Genomic DNA, 13,591 nt, shown 5'->3' with positions numbered 1-13,591 from the left:
TGCCAGTACTGGGGATGGAACTCAGGGCCTAGGTGCTGTCCTTTGGCTTTTTCTGCTCAAGGCTGGTGCTCTACCAATTGAGCCACACAGCTCCACTTCTGACCTTTGGGTAGTTATGTGAAGATAAAAGTCTCACAGACTTTTCTGCCTGGACTGGCATTCAACCTCAGTCCTTAGAGCTCAGCCTTTTTTTTTTTTTTTTTTTAATCAGTTGTGGGGCTTGAACTCTAGGCCTGGGCGCTGTCCCTCAGCATTTCAGCTCAAGGTGAACGCTCTACCACTTGAGCCATAGCACCACCTCTGGTTTACTGGAGATAAGAGTCTCACAGACTTTCCTGCTCAGGCTGCTTTGAACTGTGATCCTCAGGTCTTAGCCTCCTGAGTAGCTAGGATGACAGGTGTGAACCACTGGCACCCAGCTCAGCCTTTTTTTTTTTTTTTTTGCTGTCGGTCATGGGGCTTGAACTCTGGGCCTGGATGCTGTCCCTCAGCTCTTCAGCTCAAGGCTAGTACTCTACCACTTGAGCCACAGCACCACTTCCAGCTTTTTCTGCTTATATGGTGCTGAGGGATCAAACTCAGGGCCTTGTGCAAGCAGGGCAAGCGCTCTACCACTGAGCCCCCTTCCAGCCCCTTAGCCTCTTGAGTAGCTAGGATGACCAGGCTTGAGCCACTAGCACCGGGCTTGATTTGGCTTTTAAATTCTTTGAGCTTCCCAAGTGGAACTTGAATTTGGGAAGTTCAAAGAAAATTGAAATTCCTTTAGTTTTCCAATTTGTGGTTGTCTCTAGAGAGAAGCCCACTACAGTGGGAAAGGCCGGAGGGGTTGGGGAGGGATGGGGTTTGGAGTGGCTTAGCTTTTGCTCTTTGTTCCTCCCACGGGCATTTGGGAAGAGGGTGGGTGGTTTCCTCACCCTTGTTTTTTCCAACAGCTAACCAGTTCCAGACACAGGCTGCAAAGGACCTAAGGCCAGGGGAGGGGGCGGGGGAGGTGGCAGAAGGGCAGGGGCAGGGGATCAGACCCAACAAGCCAGAAGACCCCCATAATGGAGATACAAAAAGGGGGTCTTCTAAAGGGCCACAGTCCAGCTGTTTAGCCTCCAGTCAGCAGCCCCTTGACTGGGGGCAGAAGATAGAAGGAATCTAGGCTCAGGCCTGAGAGGCAGGTCTTGAGGCCTGGGCTGGAGGCCATGTCTGAGCAGCCAGGTCTCCTAAGGCCACAGGCCGGGTTTTTCTCTTCACCCAGGCTCTTGCTGGTGCTGAGCCCGCACAAAGCTCCTGGGAGCAGGAGGAGAGACATGAGGCTGTTCCTGGGGTACGGGCCCTCAGTTAAAAATTCCTATGTACAGGATACTGCATGAGTGCAGTACCTGAGGTCCAACCATGGGAAGCTGGATTCCCACGCATGGCTGTGGAGGTGGGGCCTCAGTGGGAGGTACTTGGGCCCATCTTCATGAATAATTAATCTTCAGTGAATTACTAGCTGGGGCGGGGGTGGGGTGGGGAGGTGGGGGGAAGCATCTCATCCATCTTGGATTTCCCATCTTGGACTTACCAGTGCCTGTAACTTGAGCCAGTGTAGACCTTCCTCCAGCACCTACCCCAGGGCCAGGGGTACTGAGTGGTACAGGAGTGTTCAAGGCACCAGGGCGCCCCAGCATAGGTGCTGTGATCCAGGAACCGCAGCAGCTCCACAAGCACTGCTCCTTGGAATGGGCCTGCCGGTTGCCATTTCCATTCTGATATTTAGGCTCCTCTGAAAAATTAGGCAGACCTAGGATCTGAAGGCCCTCTGGGCTTCAACCAGACTCTGGGGAAGAAAGGCCAGGCTTCCCCATAATGACTCCCAACCACCTCTGCACAAGCTGGGGACTTGCTATTAAGAGTGGAAGTGGACCACAGAGCACTGGTGGCTCATGCCTGTAATCCTAGCTACTCAGGAGGTTGAGATCTGAGGATCGTGGTTGAAAGCTAGCCTGGGCAAGAAAGTCCATGAGATTCTTATCTCCAATTAACCACCAGAAAACTGGAAGTGGTGCTGTGGCTCAAGTGGTAGAGTGCTTACCTTGAGCTGAAGAACTCGGAGACAACGCCCAGGCCCAGAGTTCAAGCCCCACGATTGACCAAAAAAAAAAAGAGTGGAAGTGGGAAATGCCCCTTATACAGATGGAGAAACAGAGGCTGCAGACGGGAAAGGTCCTGCCTGGCTTCCCACACAGGATGACTGGGCTGGGATGGGGTCTTCAACTGTGGCTCTTCCTCAGTGGCCTCTAACCCATCAAAGTTTATGAGGGCCCAACCACAGGTGACTGGGATGGCCAGCTGTGGGCTCCTGGCCAGGCCCTACACCTGACGGAGGTTTTCTGTCTAGCTCTCACCCTCTGCCTCGAAGGAGCTCCAGGTGTCATGGGCCAGAGACGCAAGAACTGGTTCCTCAACCAGCTAGCCAATGGGGCTGGCAGACTTCAGAGCCAGAAGGGAAGCCCCCAGCCCTCATGGAGACCCCCACAGGCTTTGTGGTGTTATAGATTTATTTGATATTTGAACTGAGTCTACAAGTTCAGACCCTTGTGTAACGGATTGCTTCATGGTTGCATCTTTGCTGAGGATTACATCCGATGACACGACGCAGAGAACACAAATGGACAGACGGACGAACATAATTATTAAAACAAAGAGTCGCTAAAATGTGCCTTAGTGTCCACGTGATTGATCTAAGGCGGGGACCCTTCTAAAGTAGGGACCCAAGTGATTGATCTAAAGCAGGGTAGCTTCCCGCCACCAGGCGCTGGCTAGGCCTGTGCGCAAACCAGGCACCCGGGAAGGAAACTGGCTTGGGACCCAGAACAGGGGAGCCTGCCCTCCTGGCAGTGACCTCCCCGGCCAACCGCCTCTAAATCTCTGCTCTTCGTGAACGACCGGTGGTGACAGGGCCAGTGTAAGCAGCGGAGGCTAGGCCAGCGGTGGGGAAACAGAGTCTGGGCAAAGCAGCTCCCCCAGGGCTCCTTAACACTGTGGGGGACGGGGGGGGGGAAGAGAGGGCAGCAAGGAAGGGAGAGGAGTAAGGGGAGGATGGAGCACCATTCCTTCTGCAAACCAACCCCAGTCTCCTCCCTTCTTGGCAGCTCCAGAACATTCCCTCAGGCTGACAGTCACGAAAAATAAGTGCCTGCCAAGACCCATGGAAGAGAAAGAAAAGACACCCCCCCAAAAAACTAAAAACACAAAAACAAAAATGAAGTTCCCATCCCAGGAGAGATGAGGAACAAACAGAACTTGGGGACCAAGGTCACGCCAGATTGGGAAGACAGCCTGGGCCCTGGCCTGAGACAGGAAATACAATTCAATGCTGAGCTGACAGGAAACTGCACCCCGCCCCAGACTCCAACTCACTGGCCTTTAGTGTCGTTTTTTTCTTTTCTTTTTAATACCCAAACCATCCATTTTCAAAGCTTAAAAAAATGTTGTTGTTGTTGTTTTTAATTAAAAATCTAAAACTGTCACAAGAACTGATCGAGCAGGACCCAGGCCCAGCCCTGCTACCCTGCAACGGGCTCTGCGCTCTCCGCTCCAACACCAGAGCCCGGCCTGGGGCCCTTGCAGCTGCTCATCCTCCACCACTCAACCAAGTGTGAGTGGGCACCCACTTCTGTGGGTATCACCCCAAAGGGAAGAGGGGAAACACTGGCCTGCTCAGAGACAGAGCTGAGTTTTCGTGGGAATGTGTGTGATCTAGAAGGAAGAGGAGGGAGGTGGAGGGAAATAAATACCAAGAGCTAATGAGTTCCAGTCCCTGGGCTGCTGGCGCCGGCATGGCCTCTGATCCCAGACAGAGATGCCCCCAGGGTGGAGACCCTGATTGTCCACATAGGTGCCCTGAGCTGGGCGCCTGCCCCGCCGGGCAGGAGGGGCCAGCCCCTCAGACACTGTCTTCTCACCTGGCCTGGCTCATGCCCGGCCCCCCCGCTCTGCCTGCTGAACTTGGGCTGCTGTCCAGAGGAGCCCTGGAGGGGCCTGGCTGCTGGCCGGGGTGGGCGTGGAGGGGGTCCCGCTGTTAGCTGGCGGATGCCCTGCTCAGGCCTGCTCCTTGTCGGCCCTCCAGAGCCGCTCCTTCACCTCGGGCGGCAGCGTGTTGAACAAGTCCTCCTCCACCACCAGGCCACTGCGCTTGAGCAGAGGGCACTCGCCCAGCTCCACGGGCAGGCACTCCAGCCTGTTGCCCCGCAGCTCGATCTGTGTCAGGTTGGTCAGCTCACCCACCCGCGAGGGCAGGGACTGCAGCACGTTGTTGCCCAGGTGCAGGGCCCGCAGCTTCCGGCACTGGAAGAGCTCTGGAGGGAGCGCCTCGATCTGCGGGAGGAGCCAGAGGGCCTGGTGAGCTGTGTGTGTGGCTGGGGTGGGGCCTCGGGGCTCCCCTTCCTCCCATACCTTCTCTGGTCCCCACTCCAGCCCTTTGGGAGCCTGGCACTGGTATAATCTGGGCCAGGGTCTGTTCATTAGGTCCCATTCCTGTAGACACTTCCTCCAGGAAGCCTTCCTGACCTCCGGGGACCCACAGCTTCCCACATTCCCACTCATACCACTAATGCTGGGGCTCACAGCCCCCCACATTCCTACTCATACTACGAATCATTGGGCCTTCAGGTTCTAAGAGGTCAAGGTGGGTCTGCAGGCTCCCAGCACCTGGCACTCTGAGGGGTACCACACTGGCAACTACCACCTCCTCAATACTGGTCTGACTCTGAGGGCTCACAAGGGGCCAGGCTCTTTGGTCCTGTCTGGCTTAAACATTATTTTTTTTTTTTTTGGCCAGTTGTGGGGCCTGAACTCTGGGCCTGGGCGCTGTCCCTCAGCTCTTCAGCTCACAGCTAATGCTCTACCACTTGAGCCACAGCACCACTTCCAGCTTTTTCTGCTTATGTGGTGCTGAGGAATTGAACCTAGGGCCTCATGCATGCAAGTCAAGCACGCTACCACTGAGCCACCTTCCCAGCCCCACTCTATGATTTATTTTTGTGACAGTCCTGGGGCTTGAACTCAGGGTCTGGCCACTGTCTCTGAACAAGTCAGGACAGGAGACAAGCCTTCCTTCTTCACTCAGCCAATCTCTAGTCTGCCAGATCCTGGAGGCCCCTCCTCCCCTCTCGGGCCTCAGTTTTCCCCTTGGCTTCGACATGCCTAACTTCCAGTTCCAATTTTTTGGTGATTAATTGGAGATAAGCATCTCTGGGACTTTCCTGCCTGGGTTGGCTTTGAACTGCAATCCTCAGCCTCCTGAGTAGCTAGGATCATAGGCGTGAGCCACTGGCACCGAGCTAAGAACCATTTCTGGAAGCTCCTTGTGAGAAGCGGGGTCAGCTCCCTGAGTGGCAGGGGTGCCAGCGCTGCCCCTTTGGGGCCTGGCTTCCCTCACCTGTGCATAGGGTGAGCACAGATGGCTGCAGGTGTTATGTGGGAGCTGAGCAGCGGCCGACGCCCCTCCTGATTTGGCCGACTGGGAATAAGAGGCAGCACTCGCTGCATAGTAAGCACTGGCTTTGCCATGTCCACTCTCACTCCAAAGGCCCCTGTACGTGCTCTGCCAGCTCTCCCCACTTCGTAATGGGCCATGGAGGCCACAGAAGCTGAGGTGCCCAGAGGCTCAGCAGGTAGTGGTGGTGCCAGGACTTGAACCTGGCTGAGTGGCCGCACCAATGGTAGAATGAGGGGCAAATGATGGGGCTGGAGTAGGGACATCCAGGCCGTGGCTGTGGCATCTAGGAAGAGCACTAGGGGTGCCACCTCCTCCCTGCCCCCTGTGCACAGGGAGAGACTATTCTACAGCCTCAGAGCAGGAAGCCTGGCCTCACTCCCACACGGGGACAGTGGTGAGGCTGAGCAGCGGCCACTCGGAGGGCCGCTGGCACGGCCTCCATCTCCCTGCTGAGAAGACCGAGGCCTGGACAGACAAAGGCAAGTCAGGACAGGAGACAAGCCTTCCTTCTTCACTCAGCCCAATCCCTAGTCTGCCAGATCCTGGAGGCCCCTCCTCCCCTCTCGGGCCTCAGTTTTCCCCTTAGCTTCAACACCCCTCAGGACCTTTTTGCAGCCTTGGACCCCAATACCACAGAGCTGAGATGTACAGGACGTCAGCCTGGCTCTAGATCTCTCCCAGAAGGTTCCCCTTCCCCAAACCAAGCTGCCTTTGCCGATAGCTTGTCCCCCACTCAGTAGTGTGGCTCCCACCATGGCCTACCTGTCCCTTCTTGCACAAGTGTCCCTGTCCACTGACAGCCTACAGTCATCTCCCAGTGTCCCCCTCAGAAAGCCCTGGAGTCCTCCATCAGTGCTGAAATGGCCTTGGTCTAGCAGGTGTTCGATCCACCATCTGGAATGATCCCACCATAACCTTGCTGCTGTCCTTCTGTCCACCTTGACTGTGTGGCTGTCAGCAGTTATACCCCTTTTGGTCTTTCACCCCGAGTCACAGCTAGACCTTCCTCCTCTACCTTGTCCAATGCCTGGGTGATCGTGTGAAGGACCCTCTTCACTCACAAGCGTGGAGAGGATGAAGACGACTCAGTGCGGCCATACATTCACCCCTCTTCCAATGACCCTTCACCTAGCAAGACTCCCTGGCCACCCATGGGCCCCATTCCAAATCCAGCCACATTTCTGTCCCCAGCAGCCTTGGCCAGTTGAGGCCTCGCTCCCTCCTCACTGTTGGCCTTACCCCTGGTGGCAGAAACAGTAGAAACATGTCTCTCAAGGTTTGAGACATGGATGGCTGAAGTGGTAGAGCACTTGTCTAACAAGCACCAGGCCCTGAGTTTAAACCCTAGGAGAAACAAACAAAACCTTGCTTCATGCTGCAGGTACAGGTTAGTGGTACTGTGGTGCATACTTAGCACATGTGAGGCCTTGGGTTTGATTCCCAGCGCCCCAGAGCAAAACCACACAAAAAGTAACCTTGCTAAATGGTGAGTCACTCCATCCTTCAGCCCTGCAATCACTCAGCCTTCTGGGAACACTGCTATTTGTTAGGCACTGGACAAAAGAGCCACGCTGCTGGCGGGCATCAGTTTATGGGCTGGCAAGGTGTCCAGCCACACTGAAACAGACAGGAGCCTCCTTCGGACCCTGAGCGCAGCCCTGTCTCTGTCCTCTGTCCTTGGGGGAAAGTCCACATTCCAGGGGCAGCTCATTTCAGCCTGCTGTCCAGCCCTCCCTCCAGGGACAGGTGACACGCCCTTCCTCCCTCCTCTCTGTGAGAGGCTCAGGACAGAGGGCTAAGGCTTGCGTCCGGTGGGCCTCCGTTATCCAGAGCCTGGGCACCTCCAGCACAGCTGGACTTTGGGAGCTCTCGGAAGCGTGAGCCAGATCAGGAGGAAGGGACACCCGCCATATGGAAGCATTCATTAGCTTGAGTGTGAACCCGGAAAACTCAGGACCCCAGGTCTACAGCCAGGCCGCACCGGCCCCTCCCTTTCCGCCACAGTCTAGGATGGCTGACAAGAAGCCAGGCCTGTGGCCTACAAGGTGTGTGTGTGGGGGGGGGCGGGTGTCGGGCGCTGCCTGCCCACAATCAGCCCAAGCAGACTTTTTCCCTCTAAAGGCCTGGGGTGCTCCTGTGGGCGGGGACAGGATGTGATTAAGCGGTGTGCTAAACAGGGTGTCGAGGGTCTCCTTCCTCCAGAACAGCTGGACCTGCCAGTGCCTTTCCTGAGGGGTGACCTCAGCCAACAAGCACGACACTAACAGGCAAGCCCTGAGTGAGGACCTGGGGAAGGAGGGGGATGGGCCCCACTACACCCTCCAGCAGCAAAGCCCAGCCTGGTACCTGGGCTGAGCAGGTGTCTGGAGACTGGGGACTGGTAGGATTCTGACTCAATCCCTGGGCAACTGGGCTCCAGCTGTGTGCCACCAGGAGCCACTCTGTGTCCCCTCCTGGCATTTGAAAAGGGGCAAGTCTACCCAGCTTCTCCAATGTAGCTCTTCCCCCTCGGAATTCCCATCTCCCTGCTCAATGGACCCACAGATCCTACTGCTCCTCAGTGTCAGCCACTCAGTGTCCCCTCCTGGCATTCGAGAAGGGGCAAGTCTACCCAGTCTGAGATGGATCCTTGTCCTTGAACAGGCTTCAAGGTCAGAGGAGTGCTGGCTGGGGGAGGGAGGGAGGATCTGTTGCACTCTGTCCTGGTCTGCAGAGGGAGGCTTGGGGACAGAGGCTTGTAGTGTTGGTGGACTGAGGCCTTCCAGCCTCATTAATGCTAGAGAAGGACTGGACGGGCTGGAGCCATGCTGGAGCCCAGGAGGGGCACACAGGGCCTGAGGCTACTGGGAGCTCCTGGGGGAGGGGAAGGGGGATGTCACAGGGTCCACAGCACCAGGGGCTACTGCTTCATGCTTCCTCATCCCTGAAGCTCCTCCAGCAGTGGGCAGGGGGAGCACCCAGGGCCTGTGTGGTCTCCACGGCAGAGGGCACGCCACAGAGCTGCAGGAGCCCCTCCGCCTCACCCAAGTGAGCCAGGAACGCTACTAGCACATGATGACCCCCAATAGACCGAGTGTCTTCCTCCATGCCAGCCTGCCGTGATCTTCCTGCCTACAGTTTCCCCTGGGAAGGCAGGTGGTGACAAGCCAGCAACCATCTCAGGCCATCTCTGCCCATCACTGTCCAGACAGGGAGGGCTAGGGGGAGTGAGGGATGCCGGGAGATGGAGGGGGCTCTGCCTTTACCTCAGCCAGCTCAGGCCATAGGGACAGAACCCAGATGGGCCCCTTGGCTTCCAATCCAAACTGAGGGAGGAAACAAGCTCCAAGCTAAGTCCTGCCTCTCCCTGCCGCCCCCCCCCCCAAAGCCCTGAGAGAGAAGCCTGGGTCTTGTACCTGCTGCCCAAGAGGAACTGGGCTCAAGGTCACCTTGGGGATACACCTGGCCCACCCACACCACCTCTGCTGAGAAATCCATAGCACTCTGTGACACAGGCAGGTTCCTACCCCAGGGATAAGATTCTCGTTCGGCCCATCTGGGATGGGATCTGGGAGTCTGTTTTTTGTTTGTTTGTTTTTGTGTCCGGTCGTGGGGCCTGAACTCTGGGTCTAAGCGCTGTCCCTCAGCTCTTCAGCTCAAGGCTAGCGCTCTACCACTTGAGCCATAGTGCCACTTCCAGCTTTTTTCTTTTTGCTTATGTGGTGCTGGGGAATCGAACCCAAGGCCTCAGGCATGCAAGGCAAGTGCTCTACCACTGAGCCACCTTCCCAGCCCTGGGATCTGGGAGTCTGAAACTGAAAAAAGCACCGGGTTCCGGGTGAGGACTACAATCAAATCCTCTCTATTCTGAGACACTGGGCCCCTGGGCTCTGCTGTGTGCGGGCCACTCACCCGATTGGCTGTGACAGCCAGATTCTGGAGGTTCTGCAGGAGGCCGATGTCAGCGGGGAGGAAGGTCAGGTTGTTGTGGCTGAGGTCCAGGTAGCGCAGCTTGCGGCAGTAGAAGAGCTGGGTGGGGATCTTCTCAATCTTGTTGCGGTTTAGATAGAGGCGCTCCAGGTTGGTAAGGTTGCCGATCTGGATGGGGATGTAGGCGATGTGGTTGTACCACAGCTTAAGGCAGGTGAGACGGTGCAGGTGCTGGAAGCTGATGATCTCCTCAATGGTCTTCAGGTTGTTGTCCTTGAGGTCGATCTCCTGCAGGTTGTGCAGGCTGAAGATGGAGTGGGGGATGCGCTCCAGGTCGCAGCGGATCAGCTCCAGCTCGGTCAGGTTCACCATCTTCTTGAGGCTGTTGAGGACGATGAGCTTGGTGCCCTCGTTGTTGATGGACAGCTTCTGCAGGTGCACACCCACGTCCGTGACCACCTGGGGCAGCTTGCTCAGGTTGCTCTTGAGCCGTAGCACCTTGAGGCGCTTGAGCTCCCGCAGCCCGTCAATGACGATGTAGCGGTTGTTCTCCGCACTCAGGTTGCCCGTCAGGTGCAGTTCCTCTAGCGTCTTGAGGCTGTAGATCCACAGTGGGATCTCCTTGATATCGGTGAACTTGATGTGCAATGCCCGCAGGTTCTCCCGAAGGAAGGCCAGGGCCGGAGCCTCGATCTTAGCAGCCGTGTGGTACAGCCACAGCTCCTTGAGGCCCGTGAGCTGGGCAATGCTGGGTGGGATGGTCACGTCGGGGATGAGCTCCAGCTTCAGGACCTCCAGCTCGACCAGGTCGAACACAGTGTCAGGGATACCGCTGAGCATGAACAGGTGCAGCTCCAGCTTGTCCTGGGCGTTCTTGGTGAGCCGCTGCCGCAGCTTGTCCAAGGTCCACTCGTTGTTGAGGTTCAGCTGCCGCAGCTTGTTCTCACTCACTTCTGACAGGAAGACGGCGAAGCGCTTGGAGTAGAGTGGGTCGTACTGGTCGATGAGGTGCAGCATGAAGGCGAAGTCGTTCTTGACATCGGGGATGTCGCTATAGCTGCTCTCCTCCCGGATCGACTCAAACGAGTACTTCTTGAGCGAGCGCCGCAGCATCCACCACAGTGTGTACATGCAGATGAGGCCGTAGAAGATGACCAGGCTGATGTAGAAGGACGCTAGGATCTTGAAGAGTGTGGCCAGAGGATGGGCGCAGCGGTAGGTGCGGTAGCCCGTCAGGCTCTCGATGTCCACGGTGCAGTCCACGTCAAACTTGATGTTGTGCACGTAGTAGACAGTATAGCAGATGATGAGGATGAACTTGATCACTTTGATGATGGTCTGCCGCATGTACAGGCGGTACACGATGTCGCCCTCCTCCACGTGCGTCCGGAACTTCTTCACCTTCTCAAACAGTGCCTTGGCCTGCTCCCCCTCCTTCTTGTCCAGCACACCCGTCTCAGAGCGGTCCACGATGCCCTGCTCAATCCTCGACTTGGTCCGCTGAAGCATGGGCACGGTGGCCTCCACGTCCTCGCTCACGGTCGAGGACTTCTTGTCCATGGAACCGTTCATCTTGCTGAAGGCTGGCTTGGGGTCGCTCTCCTCCACCACGGTCTCGGACAGGGCCCTCGTGGTCCAAGGCGAATCAAAGCACTTGAGTAGGATAGACACAAAGTGCTCTAGCTTTGAGCTGGTGCGTGGGAACTTGAACCAGAAGTTGCTACAGGCCAGGAAGATGAGCGTGTGCAGCAGTACGAGGTAGGGGAAGTACTTGGCAAACCAGTGCAGGCGGTTCTCATAGCACACAGCGTCCACGTAGTTGTACTGGTGGCGGTCCAGGTCGTACTTGATGCCCGTGGGACCTGTGTCGGGGCTTGGCAGGATTGTGGAGTTGGGATAGGTGGGCTCTGGACTAGGGGCTGCCCAGCCCCGGAATGAGTCATTGCAGGAGTCCCTGGTGACCCATTTACAAGGCAGGCAGATCATCTTGTCCTGTGTGACCTGCAGCGTCCCACCAAAGACAGCGATCATGAGCATGACAATGGAGATGTAGTCGGTGAACACGTCCCACCACGGCTTCAGGATCCGGTAAGCGGGCTGCGTGTCCGCAAAGTAGCGGAGCTCTGTCACGGGAATCATGTTTCAACCTGCAAGGCACCCACAGGAGGGGATTATTGGGAGGGGCCCTGGCGTTCCTGCCATCTGAGGATCAGCAGAAGGAAACAATGAAAAATTCCTCCATCATCCACACACTCCCATCTTACATCACTTGGTCACTCCAAGGTGACCACCAGATGACTCTGTGGAAACCATGTGGCCAAGGGTGGACTGGGAAACCGCCCCAGGGGAGGTGGCAGCCTCTCTGATTAAAAGACAGGAAAAGGGTGCCTGGGGGAGGCAGGGCTGGTGCTGACACAGCCTCCCCCTCCCCCTCCTGCATTCCACTCAGGGCATGTGGGAATTCCGGGGGGTGGGGAGGAGAGGGGGGCTGGAATATCCATGGACCAATCACACAGACCAAAGGAGCCTGGGTAAAACTCGGAGCCTGGGAACCAGCCACAGAGAAACTGCAGCAATCGCCAAAAGGGATTTGTGCAGCTAGAGGAAAGCATAGGAGGTGAGCTTACAAACTACATGTGTGCAAGTTCACTCCTGTAATCCTAGCTACCTGGGAGGCTAAGATCAAGAGGATCACATTTAAAGCCAGCTAGGGCAAAACAACCTCTGTGAGGCTTCATCTCCAAAATAACCAGCAAAGGGCCAAAAGCAGAGCTGACAGCTTGACTCAAGGGGTAAAGCACCAATCAAGCAAACAAACTGAGTAATCGTAAGGCACTGAGTTCAAATCTCAGTACCATCAAAATACAAAAGTTTGCAAGACCAAGAGTCAACCAAAAGCAGAGTGCCGTGGATCTTGAAGAGCGCAGTGGTGTGCTTCTCTATCCCAGCCACCCCAGGGGCTAAGGTCAGAAGGACCACAGTTCCAGGCTAGTCCAGGCAGAAAAGTTCAAGAGACTCCATTTCAATGGCTCAAGAAGCTGGGCATGGTGGGACAACAGTTTCCTAGCAACAACAGTGAGCATAAAAGGACCGTAACCAAAGCACACATGTGGGGGAAAAAAAAGATCCAATCTCCAAATAAGCACTACAAAAAAAGAGCTAAAGTATAGCTCAGCTGTAGAGTGCCTGCTCTAGCAAGTGTGAAGTCCTGAGTTCAAACCTCAGTATTGCCCCACAAACCCTCTTCTGTTGTATGTGTGGGTATAACTGTGGGGTGCTGGGAAGCGGGGCTGCTCACACACAGCAAGAGATCCTTTGGGGCGCATGAGGAGGACAGGGGAAGAAGGGAGATGACAGGCACCCTGGCCCTTCTCTGCAATGACCTGGAAACACAGCCGGCAGATTTTCCCCTGTGGAATACAATCTGGCCGGACTCACGAGGCACCTGGGAATCTGGTTTTTAACACATGACTTCAGTGACTCTAATGATTAGAAGCCACATTCAGAAAATGCAGCCGATGTCACACAAAAGGCTGTACCCAGCCAAGTGAGGCTGGGTGTGGGGGGCCTGTCCTTGGCCTACATGGTGTGGGGGGCCTGTCCTTGGCCTACATGGCCACCCTGCTAAACAAGAGGGAAAACATGTCACTCAGTGCTTGCTGGAGCACATTTGGAAGAGGGGAAAAAAATAAAAAGAGATCTAAATAAGAAAGGCAGAGTAAATCCACCCCAGGGCTACCCACTGTGACCTTTCCACTAAGTAATAATTGTCCTGACCTTTCTATGCATTTTAAAAGTAAAAACTGAAGCCCACCACCAGTGGCTCAAACCTGTAATCCTAGCTGCTCAGGAGACTAAGATCTGAAGATTGTGGTTCATAGGCAGCCAGGGACTGGGTGCCAGTGGCTCACCCCTATAATCCTAGCCACTCAGGAGGCTGAGATCTGAGGATCATGGTTCAAAGCCAGCCTGGGCAGGAAAAGTCCGTATGACTCTTATCTCCAATAAACCACTAGAAGACTGGAAGTGGAGCTGTGGCTCAAATGGTAGAGTGCTCGCCTTGAGCTGAAGAGCGCAGGGACAGTGCCCAAGCCCAGGGTTCAAGCCCCACGACTGACCAAAAACATAAGGGCAGCCAGGGCAGGAAAGACAGAGAAACTCTTTTTTTTTTTTGGGTCCAGTCGTGGGGCCTGAACTCTGGGCCTGGGC

General features: G+C 55.8%; 1 protein-coding gene across 1 annotated transcript in view; it reads right to left on the bottom strand.

The window, feature by feature from the left end:
• Window positions 1-3,411: 3,411 nt before the first annotated feature.
• The window catches only part of Lrrc8a (leucine rich repeat containing 8 family, member A), a 44,362-nt gene continuing 34,182 nt past the window's right edge, over window positions 3,412-13,591 (bottom strand). The window contains exons 3-4 of the mRNA XM_013021454.1: window positions 9,365-11,529; window positions 3,412-4,350 (exon numbers count right to left, since the gene is read on the bottom strand). Coding sequence (XP_012876908.1) covers window positions 4,075-4,350; window positions 9,365-11,521 — 2,433 coding nt within the window. The 5' untranslated portion in view covers window positions 11,522-11,529 and the 3' untranslated portion in view covers window positions 3,412-4,074. The remainder of the gene's footprint in view (window positions 4,351-9,364; window positions 11,530-13,591) is intronic.

This window comes from Dipodomys ordii, unplaced genomic scaffold (assembly GCF_000151885.1).
Source record: "Dipodomys ordii isolate 6190 unplaced genomic scaffold, Dord_2.0 Scaffold55, whole genome shotgun sequence".
In the NCBI taxonomy this organism is placed as follows: Eukaryota; Metazoa; Chordata; class Mammalia; order Rodentia; family Heteromyidae; genus Dipodomys; species Dipodomys ordii.
This window is presented reverse-complemented; position numbering and strand designations above follow the sequence as displayed.